At 42.4% G+C, this 15,365-nt stretch overlaps 2 protein-coding genes across 3 annotated transcripts; one reads left to right on the top strand and one right to left on the bottom strand.

Moving 5' to 3' along the window:
* Positions 1-720: 720 nt before the first annotated feature.
* LOC125223162 (Plasma-membrane choline transporter family protein) lies at positions 721-2,983 on the top strand. Of its 2 annotated transcripts, none has more exons than XM_048126173.2 (4): positions 721-985; positions 1,056-1,370; positions 1,456-2,607; positions 2,708-2,983. In XM_048126173.2, the coding sequence occupies exons 1-4, from the start codon at positions 968-970 to the stop codon at positions 2,885-2,887; spliced, it is 1,665 nt and encodes a 554-aa protein (XP_047982130.2). In that variant the 5' UTR covers positions 721-967; the 3' UTR covers positions 2,888-2,983. The 2 variants fall into 2 exon arrangements, with proteins under 2 accessions (XP_047982130.2, XP_047982129.2); XM_048126172.2 differs by having other exon boundaries at positions 723-985; positions 1,453-2,607.
* Positions 2,984-13,324: 10,341 nt separating this feature from the next.
* On the bottom strand, positions 13,325-15,317 carry LOC125220452 (agamous-like MADS-box protein AGL18). The gene is made up of 6 exons (XM_048122621.2): positions 15,138-15,317; positions 14,633-14,693; positions 14,186-14,253; positions 13,996-14,095; positions 13,823-13,906; positions 13,325-13,721 (listed from the first exon to the last, which is right to left on the bottom strand). The coding sequence occupies exons 1-6, from the start codon at positions 15,281-15,283 to the stop codon at positions 13,446-13,448; spliced, it is 735 nt and encodes a 244-aa protein (XP_047978578.1). The 5' UTR covers positions 15,284-15,317; the 3' UTR covers positions 13,325-13,445.
* Positions 15,318-15,365: the final 48 nt, after the last annotated feature.

Genomic DNA, 15,365 nt, shown 5'->3' on the forward strand with positions numbered 1-15,365 from the left:
AGTCCATCATGAATTGGCTCAACATCATATTTATTTCAATTGACCCATTTCTGATTTCTACTTCCTACTCTAGTACAATGCATTAATTATTGACGTCTAAAATAACATATACATATTCCAGAGATCCGATAATTTAAATACTCCTTTATTAGCCCATAAAATTAAAAATTTACTGTATTTGCAATGGGGTCAGAAAGCCTATAATTTTGATATGTTGATAATTATATGGAGGAACATGTTTTCAAATAAATAGATAAAATAGGAATATTTCACCACCCACTTTTTATTATCTATAGAATATTTTGACCTCTTTGTCCTTATCCATGTTTTAACCATAAAATTCAACATTTTCTTTCCCTACAACTATTATTTTACTTACATTAAAGATAAAGATAACAAGATTCTATAAAGGAGAAAAGCATCACATTTGAATGTAAAGATTACAGTCTCTTTCAGTTTCAACTTTGAACTTTACGTGCCAAATTTCTCGATTAGGATATTCAATAACTGAGAAAGAAAACGCACATTTAAAATGGGTTCGGACAATGCATTATTTAATTCTCATGTAAATAATTGTCATTAAACTCTGCGACATATGTTATACGACACGGACCAGTGAAAGATACGAAGCATATACCACATTAAAGTTTTATTTCTCCCAATGCATAATAAATATTCACATAGATATTCCATATTTCCACGAAAGCCGCCATGGACCTACGCACACAGGATCACACCTCAGCACCAGAAACTGGTTCCTAAAAAATCAGCATTAATTCCCATCTTCTTCTTCGTCCAGCCACGCGCCTCCCGCGCGTGGGCGGTAAAGGTACAACTACGTCAGAAAAGCCTATAGTGAAAAGGTACAACTGTAGATAGTGGAATCAATGGAGATAGCAGCAGCCAATTGCATCACCAACTCATAACTAGAAAATCTAACGCTCCTCACCACGCGCCGCCGTGTCCAATGGGCGCCGAAGAACCGGTGAGTCCACCGCCTGCAACCTAATTCCGATAATCCCTCTCTCAATTTTCTGTGATGTTTTTGTTTTCAGGTGGATGAGAAATCGGAGAGAGAGAATGTGGAGAGAGAAGCGGATTTGGAAAAGGGTGAGCTGAATATCCAGAAGGAATCGGTGCGAACACTTCCCCCAAATGCGATTCACATGTCGAGAATGCAGCGATTAAGCGCCACAAACCCCCTCCGCCTCGTCATGGATAATGGCACGCGAGTCGCATCTCCCTCTCCAGCTCGCCCCCCGCCGCCGCCGCGCGCCTCAGCTTCCCCTCCTCGTCCCCCTCCTCCAGTCGAGACGACGCCGCCACCGCCGCAAACGCAATCGCAATCGCGCTCAATACACACTCCACAGGTAAAATTCGAATTAATCTCATTAATTAAAGGAGAATCAATCAATCAATTAAATCGGTAATGGTGTTGTTTCAACTGAGCAGCAGCAATCGCCGGTGACATTGAATTCGAGGAAATACACAAACAAAATATCTCTGTTTGTGTTCACTCTGCACACAGTGGCGGCGGTGTTGCTGGTGGGGTTTCTAATATACAGGGGGGTGAAGGGGCTATTAGAAGAAGGCCAAGCGCGGCGGCGAGAGCAGCGCGTGCTGAAGTATTTCCTCCCTCAGGTGGAGGCCGCCGCTCTCCTCAGCATCACCCTCGCATTCGTCTGGCAGAAGGCCGTCAGAGTGTGGCCTCACATCATGGTGCACTTCATAATTTGGGGCTCTTTCGCCCTAACCCTAACCACCGGAATCCTCCTAATCTGCTTCCAAACCCCCGCCACCGACGGCGTCGGCGTCCTCTACATCGCCTTCGCTGTCGGCAACGGCCTCTACGCCTGCTGGGTAACGCAGAGAACCAGCTTCTGCTCCAAAATCTTCGTCAAATCGCTCGAGCCAGTCTCCAAATTTTCTGATCTAAACCAGCCGACTTATTGGATGCTCGGAGCCGGATTCTGCTGGATGTCGTTGTGGATTTTCGCGGTCGTTGGGGCGTTGAACTTCCATTTCCCGGCATTGATGATAATAGTTCTTGTTCTGAGCTTGGCTTGGACTGCTGAGGTGATGAGGAATGTAGCTAATTTGACAGTTAGCAGAGTGATTGCTCTGTACTATCTTAGAGGAATGCAATCCAGCACCCAATTCTGCTTCCAGAGAGCCCTGTCGAATAATCTCGGAAGCGCCTGTCTCGGATCACTCTTCGTCCCAACCATCGAGGCTCTGAGGATCGTGGCCAGAGGGCTCAATTTGATAGAAGGGGAAGACGAGTTCATGTTCTCGTGCGCGCATTGCTGCCTCAGAGTGATGGAGTCCATCTTCCGGAGAGGCAATGGCTGGGCATATGTGCACATTGCAGCGTACGGGAAAGGGTTCGTGAAGGCGTCTCAGGACACGTGGGAACTCTTCGTGAAGAGGGAGATGGGCGAGGTTGTGGACTCGGATATAACCACAGCCATCTGCTTCCTCACAGGAGTGTGCAGCGGGGCAATCTGCGCCATCATGGTGTCGTCGTGGACATACGCCCTGGACGATCGCGGTGCTAGCTACATCGGGACGCTCGCGGTGCTAGCTACGTTGATCGGTTACCTAATGGTTGGTGCACCAACAACCACCACTTGCAAAAATTTTAATCTTTTATCCATGTGATTTGCTAAAGTATTAATTTAATGGTATAATGTTGTGATTGGAACAGACTAGGATTGCAATGGCGTTGCCTCATGCCTGCGTGAGCTGTTACTACGTCTGCTACGCCGAGAATCCCGAGAATCGGCTGTTCGATCGGACCATACCCGACCGGATCGATTTGATCAAATCAGGCCGCCTCGAAGCTGTCGTCCCGACGCCGAGGGTTCCGCGGAGATTCCAAAGGTAGCCTAATGTAAACATTGATCCATTTTATGTACATATTCTGCTGGCCTAATGTAACATTGATTTTTAACTTAAGGTTGATTTTGTGAGGCATGAATAAGGGTGTGTTAGACTTAGATGTTGGAATTTGTAGCATATTCAATGTTGTTGTGTGGAGATAGGTATGCAAAAGAGAATGAATAATAATGGTGAAGATGAAGTGAGTGCTTTAGAAATGGTGGCCACATCCACATTGAGATTTATTCGTATTAGTTTAACTTTATGGGATCAGAAAGATGGGATCTACTTTTTGGGAAATATACGATGCGATATTGTGAGTTGTCCCACCATCAATATTGTGTCTTTGTCTTAGTTTGGTTAGCCTATTATCTTAATAGTTGATGACAGGCTCACAGGCATGGTGGGTTATTGTAAATTTGTAATATGTACATATATACTATTAACTGACAAATGCTACAACATGTTTATTTGTTTATTTTTTATTGCGAGGGTTGAGTAGGAAATTACACTATGCCCACTTTAATTACTTTCTGGCTCATAAAGTTTCGACCAAAATGTTAATAGACTAAATAATACATCCTCTGTCTCTTATTACTAGCTAGTAGTACTTCTTTTTGTATGAGATTTAAAAAGTTGTTTTTGATGGATAAGTAGAGATAAAAAAAGAGAGTAAGAAAATAGAGTACAATAAGAAAGAGAATAAAGTAAGTATAGTTTGAGACACCATGGGACTACTCTGCACATATTCTATAAGCCAAAACTTTGTGTACATTCAAGCATATGATCCATGTTATTCTAATTATATTTAATTTGGGTTTGACAGTTCATAAGCGGGATTTTATGCTAGTATTAGTTGTAGCTAGATTTAATCAGGGCGATGGATCATGCATATAAGTATATTAGAGTGGACGCACAATTAATAATCCAATATTTTGTTTGATCATATTAACACGATATGTTGTATTGGTTTTAAATAATACTACTATTTTATTGGATAAAGTAAATGACTTTAAATTAGCTGGAAAACCACAATGACCACAAGTTTCGTCTAAAAATGAAATTCACATTTTTACGATCTTTAAATTAGAAAAAATATCCACCTATTTAAGAAAAAGAAAAATATCATCTTCTTTTTTTCCTTTGTTTTGCCCCCATGCGCAATGAGGCTGGATTTTACGGCAGCCAAATGTGTCACAATTCGCAGCCTTATTGCAACCGGCCGCAAGCAGAGGCAGCCGGAAAATCAACTATAGGCGCAGCAGTCCTTTTGGTTTTGCTGCTGATTTTCTGTCTTTATTAGAGCATCTCCAATGGCGGCGAGCGGGCCGGCTAGCCGATACCCGGCGCTGGCTGGTCCGCTCGCCGAACCATTGTGGGCGGCGAACGCCAATTCGGCAAAAAAATAGGCGAGCACTGGCCGATGCGCTCGCTGATTGGCTTTGCCACCATTGTAGGTGAGCGATCGGCCAACGTTTTTTATTTTTTAATTTAATTTCCGAAACACTATATATACGCGATTTGAACGTCATTTTCATTTGCACCGCTTGTTTTAACGAGTTTTCTCTCTTTCTGAATTTCTGTACAAGAGCAATAACGCGAAATGGATAACAGCGAGTCTACTCCAGTGACGAGTGGGTCTCAAACTCCCACGGTACCCGTGGGAGGTGGATGGGGACCGATGGATGGGTACTACAATATGTACCCATGGCAGATGATGCCCGGGATGGCAGCCAGGGAAGTGGGATGTCGGGCGGGCAGATGATGCCGGGGTGGGGGCCGAGATGGCAGGGGATGCCGGGGGATGCAGTGGATGCAGGGTGGGATTCAGGGGATGCCGGTGGTGCAGCCGGGGGAGGGACAATGTCTATCGCTCCAGTCTTGACTTTTTGACTGCGTCTTCCCACACATCGACCCCAGTGGAGACTCAATTCACTGGAGATGACACTTTCTCCCTAGAGGAGTTGTTGGAACAAGTCGATCGCTATGAAGACACTCCCAGGGATACAGGGGGAGTAGGTCGGGGCGCACCGAAGAAGAAGAAGGGCAAGGGCAAAAAGGTGGTAGGCGAGTTGTCGCAGCCGGCTGATGACGACAGTGTACGAAGGAAGGGGACGGATGATGAGAACGTCGCGCTGTCCAAGGCTTGGGTGTCTGTTTGTGATGATCCCCTCTTTTCGAACAATCAGAGGATCGTCAACATGTGGGCTAAAATTGCAGCAGCCTACAAGAGGAATTGCCCGCATGGGAAGCCATACAGTGGGGAGGAGTGCCGAAAGGGTTGGGACCGAATAAGGGCTGTGGTCTTCCGATTTGCGGGCTTGTACACCAACGCCCTCCGCATGAAGACCAGTGGCCAGACTGACAAGGACTGCAAGAGGATAGCGGAGAGAGCATTCCCCGTGTCGGGGATTTATAAGGAGTTCACCTACTGGAACTGCTATGTGGTGCTGATGGATTCTGAGAAGTTTCGGGCGGGTGTCGATGCTGGCTGGCCGAAGAAGCAGCGGTTGAACCTCGCCGGTGACCACAGCAGCAACGGTGGCTCCCACGAGCTCCCCGACGATGTTCAGGAGTTCCCGACTCCTCCATCGTTCACTCGCCGCACTCGCCCGGTTGATCAGAGGAGGGCGCAACGGGCAGCCAGGGGAGGCGGCCGGGGGTCCGAGGAGGTCCAGTCGGCATCCCCCCCCAGTGGCAAGTCGCCAGCAGAGCTCGCCCGCATCGGGCGTCAAGCAACGCAGCTGAGAATGCATAAGATCATAGGTGAATGGAGGGCGGCAACTGACCCCGTGGAGAAGAGGTTTCTTCATGACCTCCTCGAGAGTATGCGGATCGATTTGGCGACGGTCGCGGTAGAGGTGGGGGGCTCAGCTGCGGCCTCAGATACGGCAGATTTGGGGGTCCCGGGTAGCGGCGAGGAGTAGAGTGAGGCGGGGGCTCGTGTTTGGAAGCCCGGTTTTTTTTATTATGTAAATTTTTTTAATTATTGTACTTTTTTTTTATTTTAATGAATTTTTCCGTATATGTGTCGTAAATTTAATTTCGTATTTTGTCTTTAATTCTGTATATTTAGTTGTGACTAGTCTATTGCTTGTCTAGTTGCTTGTTAGATGATGTGGCAGGAGGAATATTAGTGCTGATGATGTAGCAGGAGGAGTTTGTGGCTAGCCTATGGTTATTGGGCTAGCCTATTGCTATTGAAGATGCTCTTATAGTGTTTTTTAGCTGTATAATCGAAATTTTTATTTTTATTTTTATTTTTAAGGGGTGCGTTATATTATTAACTTTTTAAAGTTAGCAATTGATCACACCTTTTATTTTTAATATATTATTCTATCTCTAAATACTTTTATTCTTCTTCAGTTTATAGGGTGTGAAACAATTAAAGTTAATGTTGGGTATCGGTGGTGCACACTCGAACTCCACATTAGTATGATATTGTCCGCTTTGGGCAAAGCCCTCATGGTTTGGGTATCGGAGTACTCCCCAAAAGGCCTCATACTAATGGAGTTGGGGTAGCCCATTTATTCACTTGCAACTCTTGTTCATTCTTCAATGTGAGAATCGTTTGGCCTCACAGTTAATATATGAATTTTAAGCAAGTAAATATTTATCATTGTAGTACTAGTATAATTTTTAAATTGCATTGGTATTTTAATCAATGTTTTGTATTCTAAATAGAAAACTGAAATGTTGAAATAAATTTTGGCTGAAAAGTAAGTACTTACTAAGTTTTTGGCTGAAATTAAAAATGGTAAACCCGCGGGACTAGGAGCTTCTTGGGCGCCGGTACGACCCAATGTTGGGTCCACATGAACTCATCCATCTCCTCTCGGGATCCATATTGAAGAGATTCATTTTAGAGGGAAGAAAGTTTGAGAGTGATAGGAGTATGTAGAATAAAAATGGAGTGATAGGAAATAATTAAAGTTTGGAATTAATAAAAAATAAAATTAATCAAAAATGTTTTGCGGCACCGACGCCCGACCTGCTCCGCTGCGCCGCAATTAGGACGGTCGCCTCTCCGGGCGAGGAGAACAACGAGTCGCCGGTTAACATTGACGATTATGACATCAGAGATTGAGGCCATCGGGCGGAAGGGCAAGGGCAAGAAGAAGACTACTGATGGCAGCAGGCCCAAGAAATATATTCCCCGAGGAGACGTTTTTTTTGGTGAAGGTCTAGATTGATGTCTCCGAGGATCCCACCATCGGCATCGATGTCCCCAAGGATCCCATCATCGGCAACTCCCAGAAGTGCAGAGTGTTCTGGGAGTGGCCACCGAGAAGTACAATACTCAACGACCAAGAGGCACAGTGGAGCATGAGTTCAAGAAGCATCGGAAGCATTGGGGCCGTGTTCCGAAGGACGTGACAAAGTGGAACGGCAAGTGGACTAGCGCGGTTAGGATATGGCCGAGTGGATGTAGCAAGATGAACCTCGTCAGGAAGACGACGCCTACTTTGCGGACGGGAAGAAGGCCTTCAAGTACTACCGTGTCATTTTAAAATTTAGAGAATAAAAAAAGAAAAGAAAAAATTTCCTACTTTAGAGACAAACATCATTTTTATAAATCAAATTTAACTAACATTTACGTACTTATTGTTAGTTGAGTGTTGAATAAGGATTTGAATTCATCTTGTTTCCGTTGTACCACGGTATTACGTTTGTCTTTGTGCCAGCTAAATCTAATTAATTAGACTTTGTTCCAACATGGTCTGAAGGAGTTGATTTTTTCCTAAATTAGTACATATTGCTTTTAAGCTTCAACTTTTGTTAATAATAAGTCAATATATAATGATTTTCGTTTCTTTAAAAATATTACTCCGTCATTACTTAATGACTTATGAGGCAAAATATCTTTTACTTAGAATCTCCAATGGTAGGCTAGCGACCGGCTAGCCGATTGACGTGGCTAGCCGATCGGCTAGTCGAACCATTGGAGTAGGCTAGCCGAATTTCGGCGAAAAAACCGGCCAAGGCTAGCCGATTGCGTGTGGCTGGCCGATGCGCTGGCCGCCATTGTGGCGGCCCGATCGGCCAGCGACGATTTTTAATTTTTTTTTTTAAAAAAAACCTATATAAACGCGATTTTAGTTTCATTTTCATTTGCACCGCTTGTTTTAACGAGTTTTCTCTCTCTCTAACTTTCTGTACAAGAGCATCATCGAGCGATGAGTAACACGGGTGGTAGCAGTGGTGGTAGTAGTGGGGATGCTGAGGAGTACGAACGGAGGATGAACGAGGCTATGAATGCCTACATGAACCGCGAGATGGAGCGATACATGTGTAGGGTGGAACAGCAGGCGATACCTCGCCCTCCACGGGTTATCCACCACCGAGCAGTGATTGATCGGGATCACGCCGCTGCACATCAGCGGCTGTACGGCGACTACTTTTCGGAGAACCCGCGGTTTTCCGCACACATGTTCCAGCGGCGTTTTAGAATGCGCAGGGAGTTATTTATGCGTATCGTTGGCGCATTAGAGCGTCGATATCTGTGTTTCCGCTTCAGGCACGATGCGGTTGGCAGACCCGGCCACACCCCTATTCAAAAGTGCACGGCGGCAATTAGGCAGTTGGCCTACGGAGGCGCGGCAGACATGTGGGATGAGTACCTCCACATCGGTGAGTCGACAGCTCTGGAATGTCTGAAGTATTTCTGTTCGGTGAGCAGTACCTTCGAAGCCCTACTCCCGAAGATTGTCAGAATTTGATGCAGATGCACGGGGAGAAGCATGGGTTCCCCGGGATGTTAGGCAGCATAGACTGTATGCATTGGGAGTGGAAGAACTGCCCGACTGCCTGGAAGGGGGCCTACACGACCGGCTACAAGTCAAAGAATCTCACGATGATCCTCGAGGCCGTAGCTGATTACCGGCTGTGGATCTGGCACGCGTATTTTGGGGTAGCCGGGTCGAACAACGACCTCAACGTCCTGAACTCGTCTCCCCTCTTCAACGAGAAGTGCCAGGGCGTCGGTCCAGCCGTCTTGTTTGTGGCCAACGGCAACCGGCATGATATGGGCTACTACTTGGCGGATGGGATATACCCTAGGTGGCCTATCTTTGTGAAGACGATCAGGCACGCAAGTGATGAAAGGAAGGCCTACTTTGCGGAACGACAGGAGTCGGCGCGCAAGGACGTGGAGCGCGCATTTGGTGTGCTCCAGTCTCGATGGGCGGCAATTAAGGGTCCAACGCGTTTGTGGGATGTCACATGCGTATCCCAAATAATGTATGCCTGCATTATCCTGCACAACATGATCGTCGAAGACGAAGGCGTACAACTGACTAGTTGGGCCAATGACGATGAAGCCGATCCAAGCCACAGAACGGCCACCCCTAGCGTACGACGCGGGGTACCTCTCGATGAAGCCGGCCGCCTAAAGGAATTTGCCGACATGCGCCAAGTGGATGCTCATATTCAACTCCAAAAGGATATAATTGAAGAGTTGTGGGCACGGAGGACTGCACGACGATAGTTTTTTTTTCTTTATTATGTACCTTTTTAAATGTAATTTTTTTTTTATCTATGTACCTTTTTAAATGCAATTAATGAATTTTTCCGTATATGTCTCGTAAATTTAATTCTGTAATTTAATCGTAATTTTAATTCCGTAAATGTAGTATATTTTGAATTTTTTTTTTTGCGGCTGGTCTATGGCTGGCCTAAATCTGATGTGGCAGGTGGAATTTTAGTGCTGCTAACATGACAGGGAGAGAGAGTGGCTGGCCTATGGCTGACCTAATAGCATTGGAGATGCTCTTATTACAGAAATTTTTTAAATCCCTATATAACTTCCCAAAATGAAATATACTTACTACAGATCAACAATGTTTCAAACAATATTCATGCACGCAATGGTGATGTTAATAATTACTACAGATCAACAATGTTTCAAACAATATTCATGCACGCAATGGTGACGTTAATAATTAGTAGTTTAATATTTACAAATCAAGCTTTGGAAAAAGTAAGAAAGTGACCATAGGTGGGAATATAAATCCGAAATGTTTATTTTTACTGGTTCACTGAAATTTAAAACTCAAATCTCAAAAATTTTCAGTGCTACATAGCTTAAAGCAATTACCATAGTGGTCAAATCCTAGGCACAATGACGGATTGGCGTATGCGATATGAGAATGAGGATGATATATTTATGAATAAATTTTGGCAAAATCAAACACAGTTTGTTGTCAATTGAAACTAAAAAAGATAATATTAGAACTATCCCACATCGGTGTACAAAGAGAACTGAAATCAGTATATAAGTCTTATGGGCCCTCCTTCTATTACCAATTGGTTTTAGGATGGAACTCATAGATTTCTATCATGGTATCAAAGTGGATCGCCGGTTGTGGGTCAAATTTAACTGACCCAGCAGTATATCTGGGCTTAAAATTTGGGCCAATCGTCCAACAGATTAGAAAAAAAAAGTCACCTTGAAGGGTTTGAGGGAGGGTGTTGGCAATTGAAACTAAAAAAGATAATATTAGAATTATCCTCACGTCGGTGTACAAAGAGAACTGAAATCAATATATAAGTCTTATGGGTCCTCCTCCTATCACCAATTGGTTTTAGGATGGAATCCATAGATTTCTACAATTTATTTAGTCAAACTATAAATTTTCTAAAAAAAAAAGTTGTTTTCCTCTAGAAAGTTGCTTATCCTATAAAACCCGAATGACTCAAAAATAACAATCAATGATTTGAATATTTCATTTTCTTGAACTAAAACCGAATCGATAGGACCTTTATATTGATTCCAATTAAATGGTGAAGTGTTTGTTATGATCCCAAAACCTCTAAGCCGAATCGAATATACTCCGCCCAAGAGCATCTCCCATGCAAATAGGCCAGTCATAGGTCAGTCACTCTCTCTCTCTGCCACGTCAGCAGCAGCACTAAAAATCCACCTGCCACATCATATTTAGGTCAGCCATAGGCCAGCCGCAATAAAAATAATTCAAAAAATACTACATTTACGGAATTAAAATTACGATTAAATTACGGAATTAAATTTACGAGACATATACGGGAAAATTCGTTAATTTTATTTAAATAAAAAAAAGTACATTAACTAAAAATCAAAAAAATAACATAATAAAAAAATCCGGACTTCCACACACGAGCCACCGCGCCACTCTACTCCTCACTAATTTATTAAAAAAATACATTAAAAAATGTTAGTATGCCTATGACATGTTTCTATTTTAGGTCTTAATTTTATATTGGGCTAATTGTTGTTGTCCATCGCTAGATGTTGGTCTTGTACAGAAATTTAGAGATAGAGAAAATTAAAAAAAAAAGAATTAAAAAAAAATTAAAAAAAAATAAAAAAAATAAAAAAACAGCGCTGACCGATCGGCACGCTATAATGGCGGCCAGTGCCACGCGATCGGCTAGCCCACGCCTCTTTTTTTGTCGATTTCGGACTGGCATGCTGCAATGGTTCGACTAGCCGACCGGCTAGCGACGCGAATCGGCTAGCCGGTTGGCTAGCGGGCATTGGAGATGCTCCGATAAATCTAGCATCCCTACCTAAATATGGTATTACTACTAGTATTAAATTGCAAAGCCAAAAATAATCGTACCGTTGGCGTACACCCAATACAATACAAAAACTAACCAATAATTAAATAGGTCAAATTTCCAAATTAAATAGTCACGTTTAAATTAATGGCGAAAGGTGATTGTTATCCAAACGCATAAATAAAATAAAATAGTAGTACTTGACAAAAAAGGCGTGTGAAATGCAATGCGTAGGCGATGAAGCAATCTCCAATTTGCAGAAACCACACGGTTTGGGTTTGGGACTTGACCATTTTCCAATTCCTTGTGCCTCACATCCCTTCAGTTGCTGGAATTGTTTTTGATGGTTTCTTCCCCTTTTACATCTACATATATAAATATGTAGGAATGTGTATACACAGCATCACACACAAAATCAAATGGTTGTATTGGTAGAAAAGCTAGGGCGTTCCCTCAATTTCCCACCATCCAACCCGAAGCCGCTGGATCGCCCCCTCAAATCGGCTGCCCTAGCCGATTTCCGATCTAGAATCGCGGAATTCATCGCCGGAATTGGATCCGAGCTGCTCTCACTCAAAGGATTCGACAAATGCTTCGATCTGATCCACTCAAGCAACACCGCTTTTGCGGAGCTGGCAATCCAGATCGACTACCCGATGCGGCAGTGGGGCCCCTGCCTCACCGCAGAGTATCTCAGCTGCACTTCCGACCTGCTCAGCCTCTCCAACGCCGTCACCTCCTCCGTCTCCCATCTCTCCCACGCCAAGATGCGCCTCCTCCACGCCCTCACCACTTCGCCGGCCGCAGAAGCTCGCCTCGCCGCGCCGCCGCCGCAGAAGATCAAGTTCGAGAAGGCGATCGCGCTGGACGAGAGGGCGACTTCGCGGCAGGAGCAGGTGCTCCTCGAAGCCCTAATTTTGTGCAGGAAATTAGGATTATTGGCGCTGGGTTTGATTGTTTCCGGATTGTGCGGGGATGCGGAAACATACATGGAGATGAGAGGAATTGAAATTGAGGATCCGTTGTTGAAGGAAGTGGATTCGAGATTCTGCAAAGAGGTGGTGGGGGTGGTGGTGATGGAGGAGGTGAGAGAGGTGGAGATGGGTGAGGGAGTGGAGGAGGTGAAGAGGAGATTGAAGGTGATGGAGGATTCACTGCAGCGGATTAACACTCAAACTGATCATCTCTTCTCCCAACTTTTGAGTGCAAGGAATAAGGTGATCGCAAACATTAGGTTTCCAGAGTAGAATCATCCCAAATTTAACTTCGTATATTTGTGCTACACAAAATAATAGTATCTCACTTTGTAACTTGTAAATGATGTAAGATATGTTAAACTTTTTTTTTTTCCAAAAAATTAATGCTCATTGCTTGTATTATTGTATATGTAACTTGTATTAGTAATTATAAAAACACAAAAACTTTTGTATGTCCATACAATGCACAATCAGTCTTTAGATTAATTGGTATGGGACTACTTTTACAATTTTTAAGATATTTTTGTTTTTATTCTATAATCTCAAGATATTTAAGTAAGTAGTGGTCTATGTTAAGATAAGAGATGAGGAGTACAAAACTACACTTATATTTATTCAAGTAACTTCAAGAATAAGAACAATGGGAGAAGACTAGAACTCATATTAAAATAAAATAATTCTCCTTAACATAAACTTCTTTTACTAATATTTGTATAAAAACTAAAAACATATTTTTAATTAATAGTATTATAATTCTTCCTTCAAATCATCTAATTATAAAAATGTGTTATTCAAATAAGGTAGAGTGTCACTAAAATTGAATTTGATGTCTCTAAATTATTTTTGATGTCTTAGTTAGTTTTAATTATGAGAACGAAAAAGAAAAATGAAGAAGAAAAAAAAAGACAATTAAAATTTGAGGTTGAACCAACTAATTATAATTAAAATTTAACTAGAACGGATTCAAACACATTGCTGAGATGCGACTATTATAGTAGTCAGAGCCATTCACAAGAAAAATATGCACACATTGTATACCATATTTAAAGCCTAATGCTCACTAGCATTATATGTACCACTGCTGATACCAAGCTTTGCGGCAAAACTGTTACGTGGAAGAAATTGGTACTGGACTCGTTCAGGCGGCTCCCCAGTAGCAGGGTCGTAAACAGAAATCGGTACTGGATTATAAATTTTTGTTGGAACAAAGTTCTTCTTAAGCTGTTCCGGCTGCACAACATCCTCCTCCGTTGCAGGGCAGTGAACAGAAATTGGTACTGGATTATAAATTACTGTTGGAACAAACTTCTTCTTAAGCTCTTCAACCTGTGCAAGTGAAATAAACGGTTTATTTAAAGATATTCATGAGCAAAAGCCAAGCATACAATGTGGCTACTTATTCATCATAGTGTAGGAGATGGATTTGCCTGTCTCTGCAACATCTGGCTTTTCTCCAGCTCCTGCTCTTTCTGCATTCTTGATTTTTCTAATTCATCCCTCAACAGTTGCAGCTGCAAAATAGAACATTCTTTTAGGGACAAGTACTTCTAAAACCTTTTGATTTAACTATCAGTATAAGAATGTGACATAAATGTCAAACCTTTGTATCCTTTATAAACATCATCCCTTTGTTTATTTTCTCTCTAAGCTCAGATAATTCATGTGAGCTCATCTGTGCCAAGTCCTTACCAAGAAATTTCCTGGACATCACAACCAATATATAAATAAAACAGAGATTCTCTCAAAATATATGCCAATGCTGAGATTTCTAAAGTGAGTTGTATTTCTACCTTGGTTTGAGTTTATCAGCATTCTGTTCGGAAACACCGGCCTCCTTCAGTGCATCTTCCTCAGTTGTCTGCTTTTGGTTCAAGAAAAGAGTTAAACCAGAAAACTGAACTCTTATGTTTAACAATGATAACCGGTCAAGACAGTTTTTAAAAAATAAGAGACACCCTAACAATAGTTTGTCAAAATAGTGAAATATCTGGTGATAGGCGATTAACAGAGCTCGTCTATGTTCTAAAATTACTAGTAGTCCGAACTCCATCACTAGAAGGAATAGACAACATATCAGACTTAATGTCCTACAGAGCTTCTATACATATACAACTTCTCTAGAAGATTTTGTTAGTATCAAAATTCATCCAAGGCAACCATGTTTTGTCTTTCAGCCAAGCCTTGTATATGGAAAGGCAAAGAAGAAACGCAAATTAGATTGTCTACAAGAAACATACCTCTGGATTAGGATTGCCAAGTTCCAAGCACGTTTTGTATCTTGTTAAAATTTCCTGCATACTGCAACAACAAACACAGTTTAACTCAACTTCCCAAGGATGAAACATGGTGTTTGCATAAAACAATCAATTAAACGAACCATATCGATAAGCATATTGGCATTTAAAGAAACCTACCAATACCATCAATTATGAAATTAGTAAAAAGCACAAAAAAATTGGGGATATATTTAATTGCTACTCTAACTGAATATGAGATTAGACGATTTTCTGGTGCAAGAGCCTCAATCTAATGATACAGAGATGAGAAATCAGTAATCAATACCAGCAACAATGAAAGCAATCAAAACATAACTAATCATACCCTAGAAAACTCAATTAGAGCGCAATAAGAGGAAAACAGAAATAGCATGCGAAGGAATGAGTGAAGAAGGGGTAAATTTAAGCGGGAAATTCGAATTTAAAATTGAGTAGCAAGTAAAGCGAAGTAAGTATAGAATTGTACCTGGAAGTAGCAAATTCGTAGATTTTGCCATGAGAGGAAATAATGATAATGGCGACTTGAGCATCGCAGAGAACGGCAAGTTGACGCGCCTTGTTGAACAAGCACGCACGCCTCCTAGAGAAGGAAGCTTCTTGCTGGCGATCCATTAATCCAAACACAAATCGGAAACGCAATTAACCAACTTTTCTCACCTCAGATTTTAGAGAGACGGAAGAAATTGATTACAAG

Source organism: Salvia hispanica, chromosome 1 (genome assembly GCF_029641045.1).
Source record: "Salvia hispanica isolate PSC_SH4W2 chromosome 1, Shi_PSC_v1, whole genome shotgun sequence".
Taxonomy (NCBI): domain Eukaryota; kingdom Viridiplantae; phylum Streptophyta; class Magnoliopsida; order Lamiales; family Lamiaceae; genus Salvia; species Salvia hispanica.